The 23,333-nt window shown below is 39.2% G+C and overlaps 1 protein-coding gene across 5 annotated transcripts in view; it reads right to left on the bottom strand.

Annotated features, from left to right (window-relative positions):
- The window catches only part of FAM120A (family with sequence similarity 120A), a 94,586-nt gene that overhangs the window by 7,517 nt on the left and 63,736 nt on the right, over nt 1-23,333 (bottom strand). For 4 of the 5 annotated variants that reach the window (XM_038771849.1, XM_038771852.1, XM_038771851.1 and 1 more), the window contains exons 11-17: nt 16,179-16,428; nt 15,034-15,148; nt 8,069-8,278; nt 7,059-7,242; nt 6,101-6,238; nt 3,885-4,026; nt 2,785-2,881 (exon numbers count right to left, since the gene is read on the bottom strand). In XM_038771849.1, coding sequence (XP_038627777.1) covers nt 2,785-2,881; nt 3,885-4,026; nt 6,101-6,238; nt 7,059-7,242; nt 8,069-8,278; nt 15,034-15,148; nt 16,179-16,428 — 1,136 coding nt within the window. The remainder of the gene's footprint in view (nt 1-2,784; nt 2,882-3,884; nt 4,027-6,100; nt 6,239-7,058; nt 7,243-8,068; nt 8,279-15,033; nt 15,149-16,178; nt 16,429-23,333) is intronic. The other variant, XM_038771853.1, reaches the window with a different exon arrangement.

Below are 23,333 nucleotides of genomic sequence, written 5' to 3'. Positions count from 1 at the left end.
AACTTCTGAATTTTTACTCTCCTAATATAAACTTATTTCAATTCAAGAAATCTCACAGTGAAACATGTAAGGTAGCTAATGCATATCATATTAGTAAATCATTTTTAGAGATACATCCTTCTCCCCACCCCTTTTTATTCAAAACCAGCTTCTGAAAAATATCACGTACTTTTTTCCACAGCTAGAAACCAAAAATGACCAAGATTTTCTAATTCGCAAATTAGCTCTACTAAATGATTTCCCAAAAAAGAACTATTTATGTCTGAGAGAGATGGTAATGAGAGAGACTCATTTTCATCTCAATGGTCACACCTCTCAATTACTAACAAATTTAATAGCCACTGAAATTTACCCAATGTTCAAGGAACATTATCTGGTGAGAAAAGCATTAAAACCTTGAACTTCATCTTATAATCCTACTTATATAATATGCATACGGGCATGGCCATAATGCACCTTGAAAACGTGGAAACATCATGAACATATCATGGGATATGTTTCCCCAGAGACTTATGTATTATGAACTGGGACATGTTCCACAACCTCTGGAAAAAAATAACGTGAAATTCCTCTCCATGTGATTTTTTGTAACACTGGGCATCTCTAAACTATTATTTATTCTCTATTAAAATAAAGGTATAACATCACAACATTAACTAAATAATAAGATTATTAGTCTTTGCAGGAAGCTGCAGAGGCAGAAGCTTGCTCGCTCTACTGACTGTTAGTGGCTTATCAACTTTACAGTAGTAACAAATCTGTCCACTTTAGGATGAAAAATCCCTTCTTGTCTTCATAAAGCACCTTTTTATAGGCTAAGTCCCCTGAACATCACTGCCTAACTTTGAACTCCTCTCTCTATCAGGGTCGTCTTCTTCAAGCATTTTTCAAGGTTCTACTGCTTTCTTGAAAATTGATGCACATTTTTTTAATCCTAACATCTCAGCTAGTGATGGAGCTAAAGTTCTGGCTTTAGTGGTAGCCATACAACTTTCTCCTCTGCCATTGGCAAGTGGGGCTTTTCTCTGCTTCATTCAAAAGCAGCACAAAATTGGGGTGAGACACATGGGCCAGAGACGGTAAGTGGATTTAGTCAGACCCTTCTACCTCACTGTGAGTCTGTGATGACTTAGGATAAAGCAAAGAGGCTAAGTTCCAGTTAGTGTCCAGGAAGCGGTTCAAAGAGGCTTTCTCCATTTCTTCCAAAAGCAGTATAGAATCAGGGCCGGAGAGACAGGGTTACCTAAGTCTGAACTAGATCTCTACCCGCTTCATCCAGCCCCAACTGTGTTGACTTCCTCCCAAGACCCTGGCTGAAACAGAGAAGATGGGCTTTAAATCTGTGGTGTGGTGGTGGTGGTGTATCTGTATAATGACTATGCAATGTGAATTTCAGCAATCAAAAAACCATTAAGACATTGCTATTTGACCTAGCTTAATTTTTCCATAACAAGGAAGTTTCTTGTCAGAGCAAGGCTGGAATGAAGAAGAGTCAGACTTATTGCATGATGCAAAACTGATAAAAACCTCTGACTGCAGATGATATGAAGATCACCTGGGAAATAAAGGATTGCAAAAAAAAGTATTCCCATATTCACAGTCCTTATTAAATTCAGAGGTTTGGAAGTGGTTAACACTGCCAGGACTGTCACTGTCCACTTAGGATTACCATTTTTAAGTTATCTCAAGGTAATTCTTACAAACAACTATTTTGAAATCTGAAATTCCTCGTGATGAGTTGGCCTTTTTACTACAGTACTATACGGTTTCTCTTTTTGTTTATAATACTAGATGAATTTAAAAAATCCAACATACCTAAGTTCTTTGTCACAGACCCCCAAATTACAGAATTTAAAACTGAGGAGTTGGAAAGCAAAGGGAAGATAGAAGGATACAATACAGTAAGTTTGTCTAAAATACAGGGGCTGTGTACCTGAAAATCTTGTACTCAAAAACTAGCGTAACCATACTACTGGTTTGACTGTGGTGTGGTGGTGGGGGTGTGCATGCACAAAGTTGCTTCTTCTGATACTGCAACACATTCTAGCCAGAGTCATGTGCACTGTGGGAAGAACGTTTCCCAATTCCTTAATAGTGTTCTGTTCAAAGTGCTTGAATGAAAACCCGTGCAATAGAAGAACTAACTGCACTCCTTTAAACAGGCCTGGAATGAATGCCAGTCCCCTGACTATAAATTTCCTCCATGAGCCACAAGAGTGCACTCCTTCCCCGGATGCTGAGTAAGTGGAGAATCTCAAAATGTGACAGTGTGCCCACTTATTATTAGCTCTGGAGATGAAACAAGGAGAAACCGGCATCTCTCTGAAATTGTTCTTACAATTCCTTTCATCATGAATTGTGCCCAGGCAAACTGGATCAAGGTTTGTTTTGAGAGATGCCTGTCCTGTTTTCCCTTTGGGTTCTTCTACAAGAGACATTGCCTAAGCTAGACAAAAATTGCCACAGAGAGAGAATCTGGCTTGAAAATCCTCATCAAGTCACACTTCTTAATTGCAAAAAAATTACTTGCTTGAAGCTGTACAAACTCATCTTTTGAAGCATTTCAATTTTCCTCTTTTAACCCTGCTAGAAGTATTTTAGAGCTGCAAAAAGACACATGTCCTTAATGTTGTGATGCTCTAATCATTAAAGTAAATAGAAACAAACATGCCATTGCAGTTATGGAAGGACTCCAATCTCCCCCCTTTCTCAAGACCAGTATGCACAATTCAGGCCTGAGAAGTTGAAGTTCACTTGGGATTGCAAGAAAGAAAACAGTATTACCTGAATTGCTCCCTGGTTTTTATAGCCTCTCCCATAGTACCTTCCACCTCTTCCAAATGTTCTAATCACTGGGGTGGAAATAACGCCCCTTGGACGTCTAAGAGTATAAAAAAGACAAGAACAAACCCATTTAAGCAATTTGCGGACATTTCTAAGAATATTATAAAAATAAACTTAGATAATAAGTTGAATGACCAGAAATTATGTCTAATTGTATTTACTGCCGATAGCTAGCATAGGGATAACCAGCTACCTACTAAAAGAAAAAAAATAAGGAACCATTTCCGAAATCATTGAATTTGGGAATATTAAGTTAGTTGAAGCACCCCATTTTCTGTTTCTACGAATATATAATGTATCATGGTTACTGATTTAACAAGTACTTTTTTATATTAAAGGCTACCTTTGGAATTGAATTTAATTAGAAATCACTTCAATGTGAACTCTATATATCCATTCTTGAGGAGCAGCATGGCCCAGTGGCAAGAGCACAGGCTTGGGAATCAGAGGTCGTGGGTTCTAATCCCGGTTTCACCACTTGTCTGCTGTGTGACCTTGGGCAAGTCACTTAACTTCTCTGTGCCTCAGTTAGCTCGTCTGTAAAATGGGGACTGAGACTGTGAGCCCCATGTGGGACAATCTGATTACCTTGTATTTACCCCAGGGCTTAGAACAGTGCTTGGCACATAATAAGCTCTTAACAAATACCATCATTATTATTATTAAAGAAAAACTAGTTAACATGTCTTAGCAATGACAGAAATGCTACTTGATAGATCGTCTGATTTATTCCACCATTTCTATTTGAAGGAGTTCCTAAACCTGTTTCAAAAACCAAATATATGTGCTTTCAGCCCAGGTTATAAGCGAGAGATAAAGAGTAGACATAATTATTTTAAAAAGCTATGGATGAGACTGGATCTGAGCACAGCTACAATTTCCAACTAATTTCTACGTAGCAAGAGGTTTAAAATATATCTGAATATCAATAAAATATTTTAAAATATTTCTCAATTAACTGGGGATTTCATTCAGCTCAAGATTTCAATCAGTAAGGGACCTACATTAATAAAGGAAGAGGTGGCCTACGCTGCACTTACCCTCTTGCTGGTCCACCAACAGAAACTACCTGCAGTGGGAAAGGTCCTCGGCCTCCCCGTCCTCTTCTGCTTCCTGCCCAGTGGCCAACAACAGTCCCAGCTATTTCAAGTTTTCCTCCCTGAGAAGGAATAGGCTGGACTCCTGCAAAATGGGGGAAAAGCAAAATCTTTACAATCTCAGAATTAAAGGTATTTCAGGGAAAGAGGAGAATTATTGTCAAACCGTGCTATAAACCAAACTTCTTGGTTTGATTTTGGGGGTCTCTCTACTGTGTGTCCAATCTATCTTGTATCTGCCCTAGTGCTTAGAACAGTGTTTGCAACATAGTAAGCGCTTAATAAGGATTATTATTATTATTATTATTATCACACTACATGCTATGTTCAACATAAAAATCTCTTATGTAACCATACTGAAACAGGTTAATCGTTCACATTAATTTCCAATGCATTCTCTTTACCATTTTCAAGTATTTTTAACCCTTATTCCTTGATGGAATATCAAATGATCAGCTATTCATGATAAATGATTAAAGAAAAAAAGATTAAAAAATGATAGCAGATCATATGGATAGCGGCATCTTAAAATAAGGGCTTTATTTAATAGGTCCACCTAGGCATGTCCTACACAATATCAGATCTATATTTTTTCCCTTATTTATTCCACATAAACTTCCTCCCCTTCCAAATCAAACAAAAACAGTCATAAAATCCATAAAACAAAACACATCTTCAAGAACCCATTACTTTCTAAAAATTTGTGGAAATTCTTTGAGAGGCAGGCTTTTCATATTTTGGTACTCAATATCAACAATGATAAGAACCAAAGTCCCAAATCTTAACTTTCTGAATACCTAAAGGACCTACTCACTACTTAGGTATTCGAGCCTTGCAAGTTCACTCCTAGAAGGTTGTACAACTATACCGTGTAAATATACAACTAAATTAGTCTGGTAAAAAATATCTTGAGAGAGCAAAGGAAGAGTTGTTAGGCATTTTATAGTAAATCAATCAATCAATGGTATTTACTGAGTGCTTGCCATACTTGGATTTGCACCCTTTATTCATCGCATCCTCAGCCCCACAGCATTTATGCATAGTATCTGTAATTTAGTATGTATAGCAATGTCTGTCTCCCCTTTTAGACTATATGCTTGCTGTGGGTACGGAATGTGTCTTCCAGCTCTGTTACACTGTACTCTCCTAATAGCTACTGAGCCAATGCTCTGCACACAGTAAGCGCTCAATAAATATGATTGACTGATACTGTGTGCAGAACACACTATATTAAGCACTTGCCTTCATGTGTGAAAAACTAAATCTTTGGTTTCAACACAAGTCAATCTGTCCAATAAATTAAATTGCCTTACCAAAACACCCCTAAAAAATGTGAAAGCTTAAAAATCTACAAAATCAGCAAAATCTGTAGCAGAAATATTTTAACAGTCATTCATTCAATCGTGTTTATTGAATGCTTCCTGTATGCAGAGCACTGTACTAAGCACCTGGGAAAGTACAATAGAGCAATAACGAGAGACAATCCCTACCCACCACGAGCTCACAGAGAATTCAGATTTTAATGACCCATTACAATCTCATCATAGAAGACAGTGGGACCTTTTATAATCGAATCTCCATATATGTGAACTCAAAACTCTACTATAACACACTCTAGCAAAATAATTAATAAGTTTTCATACCAATAATTCATTCAATCGTATTTATTGAGCGCTTACTGTGTGCAGAGCACTGTACTAAGCGCTTGGGAAGTACAAATCGGTAATTCTACCTCAGCATTAAAACTTTCTAAGGCAATTTACCCACCTCTAGTTGGAGAAAATGATATTTAATACATCAAAACGACGGCAGCCCATATCATTCCCTTACTTATCCACACATTACCTCTCGGCTAAGGGAGCTAAATGCATTTTAGAATCATTTGAATGAGAACAAACCAAGAGTTTATGCTACAAGGCAAAGATTGGCTGGAGTCAGGTTGTCGCAGGAGACCTGGAGAAAGAGGTTCTAGGATAGTGCAACAGTTTAGGGAATGATGTCACAAGGACCTAAAGGGCGGAAAGTTGATAGAAAATGTGGCAGTTGAAGCAAGTTAAGTAAGAAGCAGAAAACTTGAGAGTCAGTTGGGAGCCATCAGATTGTGGCGTGAAGAAAGCTGTGGCCAGAAGCTCTTAAGAAGAGGGTTTGGGTATAATTACCGCCCTGTAACTTGCTAGTCCTGTTGTTGTCATTGCCCGAGAAGGCTCCACAGGGTCCTGGTGCTGTCGCCACCCGGAAGGCACGGTAAGCGCCTGTTGCTACTGTTTCCCCATAAGGGCCTCCAAAGCCATAGACTCCTGTTAGACCCAGGGTAAAGAGAAACAGGGGAAAAGCCATGAGGGGACTAGGAATAAGGGAGTGTTTTTCCCTTGAGAGAAGCCACTGCTGTGTTTTGTCTGAAATCATAGCGAACCAAAATTTATTAGCATTATTTATATGAAAACAAAAGACTGGCATTCAAAGGTGGCTTGTCATCATTGTGCTGAGGGATTAACGAAGACTATGCATTCCAGTGTGATGCTGGAGACTTGGCTGAAGTATTACCGTTACCGGTGTATCACTCTGTAGGGCAAGAGGGCCTCAGCATGATTCACTGATACAATCTCATCGTCAGCAGCATCGTCTTCAAGCTGAAGGACATTCATCACAAAGTCCCCCAGAGAGCACCTCATTTGAGCACCACAGAAGTCTAAAAAGAGTCACTGGAATTTGGATTGTCTCTAGAAAAAGCTAACAGTTACAACAAACTGGAAGATTGGCTTTGGTCTTGATTTGGAAATCAAGGACTGATAGCTTGGTTTCAGCCAAATACACAAAGCTTAAAATGTCTGTGAGCTTTTTAGACATTTTTTCTACCACATCCACCTAGGTATTCAATAATTAACATATGCAATATTTAAATATACACGTACTCCAAAATATACAAGCGCAACTGGCAGAATTCTAGAACGATCCATATCTCATTTCAACCAGGTATTTTGAGTTTGTGATAATCTGCAATCAGCCTAAAGATATTTCAGTAACTGCAAATAATTTCATTTATGCATTTGAGGCTACAGTTACAATCAGCAACAGCAAATAATTTCATTTACGCATTTGAGGCCACATACCACTTACCTGCAAAGCCTCGACCCCTGCCCTGAGGTGGTGGGACTGGCCCGAAGTGTCGAGGATACATAGAACCTGGGTAGAAAGGCATGGCAGGAGGAGGTGGGAAAGGGAGCGGATGATTTTGCCTGGAGAAATTTAACCCTTCCAGGATGCTTTGACGCATCTTTTCAACCTTGGCAGCCTGCTCAACCTAAAAATAAAGCCAAGTGGACAATGTTATTTAAATTCTACATTTGGACTAAGCAAATGTTTGAGCCTATGTGGAACACTGAAATAAAAAAAATACAATATATCCATCTCCTTCTCTACAAAATCGATCAGCTGAGTCATGAAGTTACATTTTTTTTCACAGATCTGCAAGAAATCTTTAAGGTCAAATACATAAATTGGTAATTTTAGTTCTTTTAGAGCATTTAGAAATTAAAGCTTCCAAGTTTGTGCAACGTGTCTTTCAGACCAAAAAAAAAAATAGTTTATAATGAAACTAAGGAAAAGAAACTCCCTAGTAAATACTATTTCATGTACCATAATTCCCTGGTTCATTTAAAGGAAGCCACCTGAATATATGAATTAAAAGCCCAAAGTCACATTTTACAAGTCCATATGAAATAGAGGTATTACCATATCAAAGGAAATAAATGAGTCACTGGCCGCAAATATCTTCATATTGACAAAGCTCACCATTTTCTTTCCTTCTTAAAATTAGGTGTCCAAATCTGTCTCCAATACCCTCTGTCAACATTAGTTACCCTGTTTTCAAAATTCTGGCAGTGTCTAATCAACATGGAATTCATTTAGGTTTCTAATGTCAATTGTGCTAAAATCTCTGAAAAGAGGTTGGTTTACAAACTCTAGTGCAGGTTTGCAAAAAAAAAAAAATGGGGGGAGGGGACAGATTAATGTAAAGTTCAATCTATTTATTTAAGAGCATGACAGCAAAAACTACAAAGCAAAAGAAACAAAAACATCTGTACGATTTATAGGCATTTCAGAACACTACACTTCTAATTACATACCTGACCATCACAGAGGTCAATGAGTGGAACTTTTTCTCGGCTTGCTTTGATAAGTTTGGTCTGGAAAAGTTTTCCATCAAAATACATCCAAGGACAACAGTGCTCCCAAGGGATTGGCTGCCCACAAGCATCATTTGCGAAGAGTGCCATATCCACACCACTCATAAACAGAGCTGACAGCTGAATTCCTCGGGGATCTAGGTTTTCAATCTTCATAAGTTTAAAAAAAAATTAGGGAATTTCCATGAACTAGTATGTTACACCTCTACCCCAGCCCCCAACTCCAGAAAAAAAAAATAATGGAATAACCCTGGATTGAAAACAGAAATACATTCATAAAACAGCACTACAAAAGGTTCTGAACTATATCATTTTCTTAAGTGTTTGTAATGTACCCAATTATGTCATACTAAAGAGAATATTTATGAAAAAATGGTTAGAACAGTGAGTCTATGAAATGAATATATTAGATATCTACTACATTAATACAACAGGAATGCTTGCTGGTTATCAGAAACTCTTGTGCATGCTCTTCTCTGGAAGAAGAAGGGGCAGGGAGAGAACCAGCCTGGGAGAAGAGCAATCTGATTTCTTATTGGCCAATCCTGCCTCTCCTCCCCTAAACTCTTTTGGGCTGGCTCTCTGAGGATCAAAAATTCACCTGAAGTGAAGCTGCTTTAAAGTAAGAGTAAATCCCAAAAGGAAAAATAGTCCTGTACTAAATTAAGATCAGCTGTTGCAAAGATGAATAGCTTAAAGACTACCTGAATACTATTTCATGCTGTAACTAATGAATGTTTTATGTTCTTAAAAAATACATGCATTTTTTAATGATTTAGCAAAATGACAGCCAAAAGGGTTTTGGAATAACAACCACCCTAAATGTTAGAGCATGAATCTTTTTAAAATGTACATTTATTTCTATACATTTTCATCATATTTCTGTTAGTTTAAGGATGCTTTCTTTCAAATACCTGCCTCCTAACATTTGACCTACAAATTGGCCACCAAAGGACTGAAGTAAGTGTTTTTAAATATGGGTGGAGGGGAAGAATGATGGAGCAGAAGATAAAGAAAATCCACTTGGATGTCAGGGAATAAAAAATAACCAGTAAAAAAGTAAAGGAAGATCTGTGTTCTGCATTAAATGTTCCTGGTATCCGAAAACATTATCTCTTCCCTCTAGTTTCATGGCATAGTACCAGAATTACTTTCTAGGAACGATTTCCAAGCAATGATTTGTGGCTTACTTTCGTAGTACCTGAATTACATCAATCAAATGCAAAAATAACTACAGGCTCAAAATAACTAACAGCACGATTTTCCAGACCAGTTTTTATTTTTCATCTACTAAAATACCTGCTCTGTAACATTAATGGAAGGACAAGTTCTAGGTGCTTAACAATGTGAACTGTCAATTGTTACTTTTATGCAATAAGCACTCAATAAAAACGATTGATTGATCCTGTTCACTTTGTTGGATTAAATCTGTGTAAACTGAATTAAATAGTTCTATGGTAGGGGATTCTCTAACCTTCCTCTGTTGCAGAGAAAATGGGGTCAGAACAAAATTTCATTGACCCCTTGTGAATTTCAGGTTCTTTGTGCCATTAGCCCAGGTAGGATTTGTCCACAAGGAATTTACACTCTAACAGGGGAGGCAGACATAATGATTTACAAACAGTGAGACCAGAATAAATGATTAAATGTACAGCTCTGACACTACTGAGATCATTCAGGTTGGTGCTTTGAGTTCTTCAGAGAAAAGGTGGTACAAAAAGCTAAGGTATATTTCAATAACAGTATCTGAAGCAGCATGGCCTAGTAGAAACAGCCCAGGCCATGGAGCTAGAGGACCTGAGTTCTAATCCTGGCAATGTCTTTTGCCTGTTGTGGGACCTTAGGCAAGTCACTTAACTTCTCTGTGCCTCAGTTTCCACCTCTGTAAAATGCGGATTCAATGCCTGTTTTCCCTCCATTTTAGATTGTGAACTCAATATGGGACAGGGACAGTGTCTGACCTGATTACCTTGTATTTTCCCTACCACTTAGTACAGTTCTTGGCATATAGCAAGCACTTAACACCACAATTAATAAGAGGGGAAAGGCAGGAATATCAGTTAAAACATTCAGGTTCTCTATGACAAAAAACCGCACCTGGAAACTCCACTTTAGCTAAGAATCTCCCAAACCCCCCTATAGAAACAGCACAAAAAGTACTTTGTCTAAGGAGGAGGACTTCACAGCAAAGAGAGAAACCCACTATTCCCCTGCCTAAGCAACATCAGAGGGCTACTCAAAACTCCTTCTGATCTCACAGGTTTCCAGTTCTTACAGACAAGTGTCTCTCACATGGGACAAGGGAGCTAGATTGATGGGAGGGCAGCACAGTGCTAAAACTATAAATGTACACGTTCAACTTGATGAAGTTTCAGAGTATGATTCCTATACTGGTTCTGGCCTGAAATGTCATCTGTTCAGGAGTGCATTCAACACATACTACGTAAACAGCCTTATAAGAGAAGCAGCATGGCTCAGTGGAAAGAACATGGGCTTGGGAGTCAGAGGTCATGGGTTCTAATCCTGGCTCCACCACCTGTCAGCTGTGTGACTTTGGGCAAATCACTTAACTTCTCTGTGCCTCAGTTACCTCATCTGTAAAATGGGGATTAAGACTGTGAACCCCATGTGGGGCAACCTGATCACCTTGTATCCCCCCAGCGCTTAGAACAGTGCTTCGCACATAGTAAGCGCTTAACAAATACCATCGGCATTATTATTATTATTATTATTATTATTATCAATTTCAAAATAGGTACAAGTTTTCACCCTTTTCCCCATCCAATTGGATGTGTTAATCCTTAGCACAACCAATTAGAAGAAACGGGGCATTTAGTACTACTCCTTTTAATTACAAACACCATAAAATATAGGTCATGGTTGAAAGCATTTCAAAGTATAACAATTCATTCATTCAATCATATTTATTGAGCGCTACTGTGTGCACAGCACTGTACTAAGTGCTTCGGAAGTACAAGTTGGCAACACATTTCTGTAAAGCCATCAGTGGAAAGAGTGGTGGTTAGGAAAAAGGAAGAACTATAGAGAGGTTCAAGAAAGAGACAGGCAATGAATGACAAATCAATTGATTTAAGTTGGTTAGGGAAAAACAAGTCTCCCACTCAATGAAAGGAAAGTAGAACATTCACTTAGGTGAATAAAAATAGAAGTAGAGAGCAGGTAAAGTGTTTTTAATATTTGCTATGGTCCCTAACTAGATCATAACTGCTCTGGTCTACAGAATTAACTAGCAACTTCTGAGCTAAGAGTAGTGCTAACACTACCTCTTAATAATAATAATAATAATAATTTAATAATAATTTTGGTATTTGTTAAGCACTTACTATGTGCAAAGCACTGTTCTAAGCACTGGGGAGGATACAAGGTGATCAGGTTGTCCCATGTAGGGCTCACAATCTTAATCCCCTTTTTCCAGATAAGGGAACTGAGGCACGGAGAAGTGAAGTGACTTGCCCAAAGTCACACAGCTGACAAGCAGCGGAGCCAGGATTTGAACCCATGACTTCTGACTCCCAAGTCCAGGCTCTTTCCACTGAGACATGCTGTTCTCTATGCTCTCTGCTTCTCTACCTCTTTGCCTGCTATGGCTAGAAAAGATAATGTGGAACCTGAAAAAATATAGAATTTTGTTAAAAAGCTGAAAGAGGAAGCTAATATCAAGTGACTCACTAGAAGCCCAGAGACTGTTAAAGCACACGATTTTAGTGGCCCAGGTAAAACGTATCCCACAGAATAAAAATGCCAGATCGTCAAAAAATAACCATGCATGGATTATTCACAGAATAAATGAGTTATCAGAAGAAAAACTCACCTTCGAAAAACAGAAAGTTCACTCAAGCAAGAACTGAAAAGTCCATAAAGAGTTTCTCTGACTAAAGAGTTTCAGGTCAGATATGTACAGAGAAAATGAGGTGGGCCAAAATAGAATTTGAAGAATGCTTTGCAAGGAATGCCAGAGCCAAGAGCAACATATTTTTTCAAATATTTCAAAAGCAGAAAGCTGGCTAGGGAATCAGTGTGGCCCTTTGATGATCTTGGGTTAAAAAGTGCACTCAGGGATGAAAGGGAGATAGCTGAAAAGCTAAAATGATTGTAATTCAGTCTTCACTGAGGAAAATGGTAGAATCTTATGAGCAAAATGTTTCTTATACTAGAAAGGCCAGAGGAACTGGATCAAATTACAGTGATCACACAAGTTATTTTGGACCAAACTGATCATGAGGCACACATATGGCATCCACATGAGAATGCTGAAGGAACTCAAAAGGGAAGTTGCAGGACTTCTGGCAAGGGTGTGCTAGAGTTTCATGAGGAAACAGCCTGGTCTGTAGAAAAACCTATGGGACTGGGGATTAGGAGAATTGGGTTCTATTCCCAGCACTGCCACTGGCCTGCTGGATGACTCTGGGCAAGTCACTTAAACTCTCTGTCTCTCTGCTTCCTCACCTGTGAAATGGGGAGAAAATACCTTCATCTCTCCACCTCAGACTGTGAGCTCCACGTGATATCGGTACAGTGCCCGATCTGCCTATCGTGCATCTACCCCAGTACTTAGCACAGTGCTTTTGGCACATAGAGAGCATGAAATAATCAATCAATCAATGGTATTTATTGAGGACATACTGTATGCAGAGCACTGGGAGAGAACAATACAACAGAGTTGGTAGACACGTTCCTTGTTCACAACAAGCTTACAGTCTAGAGGGAGCTTGTAGACTAGAGGGACCCAGTTATTCAAAATTAGAACTGTTCAAGTTAGTCTATAAATTTCAAAAGAGACTATCACTGTAGTCCATCAAAAATTCTCAAGTTTTTTTGTTTTTAAATAATGGCATTTATTAAGTGCTTACTATGTACCAGGCACTGTACTAAACGTTGGGGTAGATACAAGATAATCAGGTTGGACCTAGTCCGTGTCCCACATGGGGCTCACAGCTTTAATCCCCATTTCACGTGACGTACCTCTGGCACAGAGAAGTTAAGTGACTTGCCCAAGGTCACGGAGCAGGCACGTGGCGGATCTAGATTAGAACCCGAGGCCTTCTGACCCCCAGGCCCATGCTCTTTCCACTAGGGCAACTGCTTTTCAAGTTGACAGATACAGACCCTTTAACCTGGAAAAAGGTCATTTTCTTATGACCCCCTGCATTCTATGTTTTCTACTTCCTTACCAGACAAATAGTGTCTTTAAAGACCATGTCCTATCCTTCTATGGAACAAGAAGTACTTAAAGTCCTATTTGGCCTCTGAGCCCCCATGTCGGATAGGGACTGTGACCAACCTGTAATTAGAACAGTGCTTAACACAGAGTAAGCACTTAAACAAATACTATTATAGTATTAATAATAGTTATAATATGCACCCATATTATCTTAAATAATAACAAAAAGATACATATTATAATTCATTCCAATGTTGAAGAGCTCAAAAGAACAAAAATCACAAGTTAGGAATATAAGCTCATTTGAAAGTTATACCCTAGGTGTCTATCCACAAAGGGAATATTAGATAACTGTAAAAAAAGTAACTTGTGGGTATAAACAATAGACTATTAGTAGAATGTCAATATTGATGCAAAAAATCTACATGACAGAAACATAAAAATAGAATTATGAGATGGCACCATACTGTTGTAAACAATACGACACTATTAAAATAGACTCTGGTGGTGAAGAGGGCTCCTAAAACAGTGTTTTGCACATAGTCGGTGCTGAATAGTTTTGACGATGATGATGATGATGATGAAGAGGCAGAGAAAGTTGACAAAGAACACAAACAGTAATTTCAGTTGCTATCCCCCACTTCCAAGTTCAAAATATCTTTATATGCGTTATGCAAATTTATGTCACATAAAGCAAGTTTCGATCAAAAAGTAAAAATCCAGCTGGAATTCTTGCTTTAGAAAATGAACCTGAGCAAAATGCTTAGTGACCACAAATTACAGATGTAAAGGTCTCAGCATAGTATAAGTTCACTCCATCACCAAAAAAAGCAAATTTAGGGTAATTGAGAAATGTACTGAGCATTAAGTGTAGGTAAAGAACAGACAATATATAAGGCATTAAACACATTCCTACTAAAAATCCTCTAAAAGGAGAAGGAATGAAAAAGGAACCATTTTATGTTTGCAAGGAGCAGATCAAAGATCTGAAGGTAAAGCACTAAAATGGAATGTGATATGATTTGGGGAATGAGAAAAGGAAAAACAGAACCCAATGTTTAAGGTTTACGGGAAAGACTTTTACAAAGCAAGGTAAAAGGAAGAACAACTAACAGATCTACTTATGGCAAAGCAAGGAAGAAGAGAGGATTTAGGAGGAAAAACTGCAGGATGGACTTTCGAAAATACAGAACTGAAGTTCAAGGCTCTGACAAGTCATCCAAAAGGGGATGTCCTGAAGGCAGATACAAATATTCATTCATTCAATAGTATTTATTTAGTGCTTACTGTGTGCAGAGCACTGGAAAGGTTAAGGATAGATATGTAGATTTAGGAATCATCTGCTTAGAGGTGGGAGTTGAAGCCATGAGCAGATGAGCATTCTAAGAGGTCCAGTAAGAAGAACAGAGGACCAGGAATTAAGCCTTGTGGGATACTCACTGCTATAAGGTGAGGAGGAGAAGAAGAGTCAGCAAAGGAAACTAAGAAGAAACAGCTGCAGTGGTGGAATGAAAACCAAGTGAGCACTGGGTCTGCACATCCAAGGCAAGGTAGAGTTTCCAGAAGGAGAGGATGGTCAACCAGGTCGAGGGCAACAGAAAGGCCAAGGAGAATTAGGACAGGTCATCGTACTAGTTAGGGCTGCCTTGAGAGAACATGAGCCGTGGGATATTATATGTGGAGAACATCATCTCCAGGATATGAAACTTGACTTTTGAATTACCTTGAGTTCCTGTAGTTGATCAGGCTCATAAAGTTTGGGAGACAACGCCTGAGCCAGGAAGGCATCAAGCTCCTGGCGACGCAGTATCCGGACTCCTGGCCACTGCACCATATACCTAGAGTGTAGTTAAATTGACCAGAAATGCAGTTATTATTGTTTGATGGCTGGTCCACAAAAATCATATGGAAGAATATTTGTTACTCTGCATACTTTGGAGCAGAGTTTCCAGACTTACAGAACCTCTGGGGATACTTCAAAGGAAGATAGGGGTAGTGCTACTGTGATGGACAATGGGGACAGATAATGGGAACTGGGGGAAGAAGGGCAAGACAGCAACTCACAGCAGGCTCTATGGAATATTTCTGGAGGGGGGTTGTGGGGAGGGGGGCATAACAGAAATGAAGGCTAGGAGGTATAGGTACGTTATTGGGAGTGGGAGAGTACTTCTGATGAGGCTGGAGCTCACAGGTATACAGTTGTTTTGAAAAAGGTGGGGCAGTCGGTGAAAAATATAGCATAAAACTATGGTTATTCCAAATTAGTTTGTCAGTGACTTCAGATCCAGGCAGGGTAAACACAGAAACACATTCAATGGGCATTTGGTTCCTACTAACATCCCAAGGCCACCGGCTGTTCTCAAACCTGCTACCCTTCTCAAAGATGGCAGCAAGAAGGAAGTGATCCATTTGTGCAGAATACATTGGGAAGCCAGGCTGCCCAGGATGCTCAGTTGAGGGGCAGCAGGGAAATGATCTTTTGCAAAATGTTGTGCATGGCATTATTACGTAATGTTGCGAGTATAGCATGGCATGACAGCATCATGTGGAATGGGGGTGGAGGGAGGGGAACAAGAAGGGGGGCAGCCATGGAGGCTGAATACCTGAGCCGGGCCTGTTGTAAGCTTTTCAACAGTCATCAGAGGAGAAGAGAAAAGTGCACAGAGGTAAAAAAAAAATGGTGCCCCGTTAACTGAAAAAAGGATGAAAGTTGGGAGGGTGCCAGTGGCAAAGAGCAAATGTCTGCCCAAGAGGGGATGCCGCCATGCAGTAGGCATCGTCTAACCCACATCGGCCTTTCCTACATCCACATCCATGAGCAATTTCTCCCGCTTACTCAGATGTAGCAAAGCTGGTAGTACGACTTACCGTAATACACAGCAGAGCACCATTAGGTGAGTGGGCACATTAGTTGGATTGAGCATTGCTGGTGTATCTGATCTCATACAGGCCAAAAATGCTCTCATTCTTCGATTCTTATCTTCTACTGCTTTCCCCAGCCACAGTTTCTTCAAGTTGGGGCAAGTCCATTCTCTGAAAGCAAGTGCTTCCACTAATTCTGGAGTCTGGGGGGATTTTCCTTTATAAGCAGCCCATTCTTTAATGATTACTGGCGAAACTACAGAATAAAGAAATTATGGAAAAACATTTAAATATCTGCTTTGTGAATTAATAACATCTTTTCAAGATGGCCGTAGTCAGTTGGGTATCTTTCTAATCATAATAATGGTTGTTAATAAAAAAGCTGTTCTAATTATTTTCTGCTTTTTACATTTTCAGATGAAATAATTTCTTAGAACTCTTAGTAAACAATGAATCCCGGGTTGGTAACTATTTCATTTGCACCTTAGCTTTAGATGATCTACATACATTACATAGAATTTGTTGGTGTAGATGCGTCTGCGTGAGTTTCTGAATACTCTATGGCAGACGGTTTCTTTTCAATCAAACTAAAGTATTACTTCCAGAAAAGCCAATGACTTCTATGAACTTCCTGGCCTGGAAGATAGAAACAGTTTCTATTTTAAGCTCTGCCATCAATTTTCTGTTTCTTCTTGTGCAAGTCAACTCTCTTCATTTTAATATATTTATGTGTACACAAGGAGTGACAGTACAATCACAATGTGCGCTTTACTGAAAGTCTTTGGGGGAAAAGAAGATATATTAAGCTAAGGGATATTACCCTAATTTAGTTGGTTTCATTCCCCTTTCCTGTTTGTAGTTTCATTAGAATTGGAGAAATAAACACTTGATATTTGTTATACTTTCATCTAAGGGCCGCAAACCATTTAACATAGTTATCATCATCTTTTCCCATTTGCTGTTACAATAGGCAAACACCGATTGAGCAACTTACTTAGTAACTTGTAGTCCTAATAACAAAATCCAATACTACTACTCTACCCATGTGTACTCCAATTCTTCACCACACTCTTTTCCAAATAAAATTAATTTACAAACTCTAAGCACCAGATAAATATTACATTTCTTTAACATCGCTTCAAAATGAAGAAAAGGTCTACATTGATATAAAACAATAGCAATACACATATTCAAAATGAAAAGAGCATATTAGGTCAGTTAATTATTCCCATAATAATAAAAGCACAGATTTTCAACTTTAGATAAACTTTAAGGCCAGTCCTCTACTGGGAAAAAAAAGGTTGATGTTAAATCACATCACTTCAGATTGACTTAAAAGCACCTCAAAATCTCAATTAGCTTAAGCCTTTGATGATATCATGTATACATTTTTCATAAATACAAAATATTAGTAATTTTCACATGGTGAGAAAGTCAGCTAGATGGCCAGATAGACCAGCTCTAAGTGTATAAGAGATTGAACTTGGCTGTCTGACATCAATTAGGTGACTTTGCTGTTGTAAATCCATCTGGTGGTGGTGGGAAACCTATAATGATGCTAGAGTTCTAATTTGAAACTCAGGACATTAATGCTGAAATGTAATAGGATTTACAAAAAGAAAATATTGACAACAAAGGTTTGACTATTACAGGAATGGATGTACTACAAATGAGGGGCATACTGAAGACAATATATAAAAATTCAGGAAACGATTTGAAAATTATCATTCTCTCAGATTTATACTAGTTTAACGTATTTTGCAATGAAAATTAAGATACTTTTGGAAAAAATGTGAGCTATAACATGGCCAGTAAATAAACACACAGAGAGAATGAGGTAATATTTAATGGAGTAGCATCTACCTCATGCTACTTATCCTGCTGAAGAGGCTTATTAAATATGAACAGTATTTATCACCATTCATTTAACACAGACCGTAAGTACTTTCACAAGACCAAACAGCCACCAATAAAAAAAAGTAGTACAGTGTTTGCATTTTGCTACTTAGCTATCATTTGGCAAATTCCTTTTTGTTATACTGAAACATGCCTGTTTTTATGTATAAACACTTAATGTGTCTGGCTCTTACAATCAAATTACACATATGCATCTATATATACACAGACAGATGTATACACTTCTACACACATAGGTGTCACTGCATTTATCAAATGCAAAATGCAAGCTAAGGGCTATGCAATACAGGTCCCTTGCCCACTGGGTTCACATTCTAAATCACTTAAGTTTGATGTTCCCTAATCCAAAAACAAGATGACGATTTTTTTCCTAAACCAAGTCACAGAATGGGTTTCAGAAAATTAACAACCTTTAACAATATGTGACTCTTACAAGAGTGGACATCTAAAACCCTGGCTTTATTTCTATTGGGATATACCAACACATTTTGACAGACCACATCAATCAATCAATCAATCAATGGTATTTATTGAGCACTTACTGTGTGCAGACCACTGTACCAAGCTTTGGGGGAGTACAATATAACATATTTGGTAGACATGGTCCCTGCCCACAAGGAGTTTTAAACAATCCATTCATAAAAACGGAATTTGATTTTATCAGATTAACAGATCCATACTGCATTTGGTTAAGTAATAAAAGATCAAAGTCCAGAGTGGAAAAAGCCCAAATGTCCTCAGAATCTTAAAATCTACTGGGGTAGACAGCCACTAAATCAATTACAGAGAGGAGGAAGAAAGAAAATGGGTTACGAACATGAGATAGTGCCTAAATAACAGAGTATCTAAGATATGTACATAGGTGCAAAGACAGCTTCTGAATATTTAAGTAATTAGGTGGGGCACAAGTGCCGGGTAGGCAAATGGGGGATATACACTGAGGGGAAGAAAAATTAACCAGGGAAAGCTTCCTGGAGGAGATGTTATTTCAAAAGGGTCTTCGAAGATGGGGCGAGCAGTGGTCTGATGGATTTGAATGGGGAGGGAGTTCGAGGTGGGGGAAAGTATATGCAAGGTCGGCTGTGGGAGGGAAGAAAACAGGCATATTGAGTAAGACAGCTGGAGAGGAACCAAGAGTGTGAGCTGGGAAGAGACAGTGGATAAGTAGGATGGAGATTGTTGATGGAGTACCTCAAAACCAATGGTCAGGAATTTTGGCTCAAAGAGAAGAAAAATAGGTAACCATTGGAGGCTTCTGAGGAGGGGGGAATAAATGTACAGAATGATATTTGAGAAAAATGATCTGGGAAGTATGGACTGGAGAGGGGAGGAACTGGAGGCACAGAGACAAGTGAGAAGGCTGATGCAGTAGTCACACTGAGATATGACAAGTGCTCAGACCAGCAGAGGAATGAGAAATGGGAATAAAAAAGGAGGAGGGAGTAAATGGGTGAAGAAAGGGAATTACAGTAGAAAAAGAGCTGTAAAGCAGCAGCCTAATCGCTCAGGATTTTGTTATATTTGGAATGATGGGAAACCTTGCCCCTAAGATTTTCGTATTCTTCTATCCTGATCTAATTGGTCTTGCTGATTAGCAATATCTTTTGACACTTGGCTAGTTTGCCTGCCAGATCATGTTTAGTTTTCTCAATAATAATAATAATTATGGTATTTGTTAAGCCCTTATTATTTGCCAACGACTGTTCTAAGCGCTGGGCTAGATATGAGGTAATCAGGTTGTCCCACATGGGCTCACAGTCTTAATCCCCATTTTACAGATGAGGGAACTGAGGCACAGAGAAGTTAAGTGGCTTGCCTAAGGTCACACAGCAGACAAGTGGCGAAGCTGGGATTAGAACCCACATCCTCTGACTCTCAAGTCCATGCTCTTTCCACTAAGCCACGCTGCTTCTCTAGTTCAGAAGAAAATAGTTTTAGGTGCACCTAAAAAATTTGGGTTAATACTCCAATGATTCTTAAAGCTGAAATGAGTATCATCTTCCCTGATGGATTGGTTACTGTTGTTGTTTCTGTTGTTTATCCAGAAATCAAAACCCTATTACTTAAATAGTTCAGCTATCCCTTTGTTTCAATGGTAATTACTGAGCGCTTCCCGTGTCCAGAGCACTGTACTAAGGGCTTGGGAGAGTTCGATACACAGAGTTGGTGGACACAGTCCCTGCTCACAACGAACTTTCAGTCTACAGGGGGAGACAGACATTAAAACAAATTACCGACACGTACATAAGGATGGGATGAATATCAAGTGTTTGTAGGGTACAGATCCAAGCACACAGGCAATGCAGAAGGAAGAGGGATTATGGGAGGTGAGAGCTTAGTCGGGGAAAGCCTCTTGGAGATGTGATTTTAATCAATCAATGGTATTTATAGAGTGCTTACTGTGTGCAGAGGATTATATTAAGTTCTAGGGAGAGTACAATACAACAGAGTTTGCAGACACGTTTCCTGCCCACAAGGAGCTTGCAGTCTAGAGGAACCTACACTGTAAAAAAAAAAAAAAAACTACTCTGCTCGCTACAATACTCTCCACATTTTCCACTTGCTTTCCACTTCTAAGCATTCTGGAATGGGATAATTTTCTGAAGAACCCTACAACAGATAGTGTTGCAAACAGAACTTCTTTGAGAGTTATTTTTCCCATTTCCCTTGTAAGTTAAAAGGCAGATTTGTTAGTGCAGATGCTCAAATCAGGAAACTTAAATCTTTGCCATCTAGTACCCTAGTGCATTAACACGTAGTAATTTTAATTTTCTCTTTTCAACCTTTAGGCCAGAATTCTGGGAAACCCATCTGTACTCCTGTAAATACAATATTTAGCCAACACAGAATAGGGATTCATGATATAACAGCATGTGCAAATGAGGTTTTATTACTCACCTCCCATATTTCTCCATTTTCCTTTCATATTTTTTCTATAGCATGAATAAAAGAATGACTACTCAAGCACAAAGGCTTTGTTGGAAGGAAATATTAATCCTCAATAGTTAAAGCATTCTGCAGTAAAAATTCAGCAGGCCTCCTCCAAAGGCATTTCTTATTCATTCATATGAATACCATTTATTCAGTACCCACAGAATGCCTGGCATTATGCTACAGTTGTTCAAATTCTTGTGAAATGAAACTGAGCATAAAAAATTACCTGATAGAAATACCATATAAATAAAACTGGAATAACCTCCAAAAAAAAATACTGTAAAAGCTAAATGACTGTGAAGAAGCACTTGTAATGATCTTTGAATTTTCATGCATCGAAAGTGATTTCGATGTAGTAAATCTCACATCTCCTCCCTCCACGATATCTCTACATGGATGCCCTACCAGCACCTCACGATCACATATCTAAAACTGAGCTCCGTATTTTCCCTCCCAACTTTTCCAACACAGTTGACACCAACACTATCCTCTCAGTCTCTCAAGCCCAATCCCTTAGGATTATCTTCAATCCTTCCTTCTCTTTCAACCCCCTTATACAGTCTGTTGCCAAAACTTTTTGACACTTGCTCCACAATATTTCCAGAATCTGCCTTTTCCTCTCCAACCAAACGGCCAAATGTTGGTCCAGAGACTTTTTATATCCTGGCTTGACTATTGCAGAGGCCTCCTTCCTCCAGGTGATATTTCACTCTGCCTGGATCATTTTTCTAAAATATCATTCTGCCAGTACTCTCCTCAAAATCCCCAGTGGTTAGACACATCTTTCTGTATCAAACAGTAACTCCTGACCATCAGCTTTAAAGCATTCAATCAGCTCAACCAGCCTGGTATTTATCCTTGCTCTTCTGCCCACTATATTCTCAGGTCACCACCTCTCAAGCCAATTTACTCGTTGTGTCTTTTTTTCAAAATTCACCTGCCACTGATCTCTTGCTCATGTATTGGTAGGAAATGGCAACACAACCTATTTTGTGTGTGTGGTCCTCAGGAGCATTCTGGAACTCATTAAGTGATCCTCCAGCCCAAATTATGCCCACGTCTGGGCCCAGGTGGCAGGCCAGCCCTCAAGCTCTTACACCTCCAAATCTTCAGGAGCTCTCTGAAGGAGTTATTTAACTGAGTTGACAAGACTGTTACAAACCACATTTGATAGGATTACAGTGAGGTTCTCACTTCAATCAATCAATCAAGCATGTTTATTGAGTGCTTACTATGTGCAGGGCACTTACTAACCATTTGGTAGAGAACCAATACAACAGAATTAGCAGACAGGCTCCCTGCCTATAACGAGCTTACAGTCTAGAGGGGGAGGCAGACATTAATATGAATAAATGATTTATATTATACAATTTAAAGATACGTACATAAACGCTGTGCGGTTGGGGAGGGGCAAATATCAAATGTCCAAAGGTCACAGACTGAAGTGCATACACAAACTGCACTTCACAGTGCTCTAAGGACAATATCCCCACAGATAAGTTGTTGAGGTATTTGTTAAGCGCTTACTAGGCGCGAAGCACTGTTCTAAGCACTGGGGTAAATACAAGATAATCAGGTCGATCAGGTTGGAAACAGTCCCTGTTCCATATGGCGCTCGCGGTCTTAGAAGGAAAAGTAACAGATATTCAACCCACATTTGACAGATGAGGATACCGAGGCACGGAGAGGTTAAGTGAATTACCCAAGGCCACAAAGCAGGCAAGAGGCAGAGCTGGAACTGGAAACCAGGTCCCCTGAGTCCCAGGCCCATGTTCTTCTTATTTTATTTTTTTATGGTATTTGTACGGCATTTATTATGTGCCAGGCACTGTACTAAGTACTGGTGTGGATACGAGCTAATCAGAGTTGGACACAATGCATACCCCACATGGGGTTCACAGTATTAATTGGGAGCAGCAAGGCCTAGTGGCAAGAGCATGGGCTGGGAGTCAGAGGATGTGGGCTCTAATCCCGGCTCCGCCACTTGTCTGCTTTGTGACCTTGGGCAAGCCACTTAACTTCTCTGTGCCTCAATTCCCTCACCTGTAAAATGGGGATTAAGACTGTGAGCCCCACATGGGACAACCTGATTACCTTGTATTTATGCCAGTGCCTAGCACATAGTAAGTGCTTAACAAATATTATTATTATTATTAATCCCCATTTTACAGATGAGGCAACTGAAGCCCAGGGAAGTTAGGTGACTTGCTCAAGGTCACACAGCAGAAAAGTGGTGGAGCCAGGATTAGAATCAGGTCCTTCTAATCCCGAGTTTATGCCAGGAAAACAAGGGATCGAAAGTGCTGGGGG

This window comes from Tachyglossus aculeatus, chromosome X1 (genome assembly GCF_015852505.1).
Source record: "Tachyglossus aculeatus isolate mTacAcu1 chromosome X1, mTacAcu1.pri, whole genome shotgun sequence".
NCBI lineage: Eukaryota > Metazoa > Chordata > Mammalia > Monotremata > Tachyglossidae > Tachyglossus > Tachyglossus aculeatus.
The sequence above is the reverse complement of the archived record's forward strand: the minus strand, read 5'-3'. Positions and strand labels throughout refer to the sequence as shown.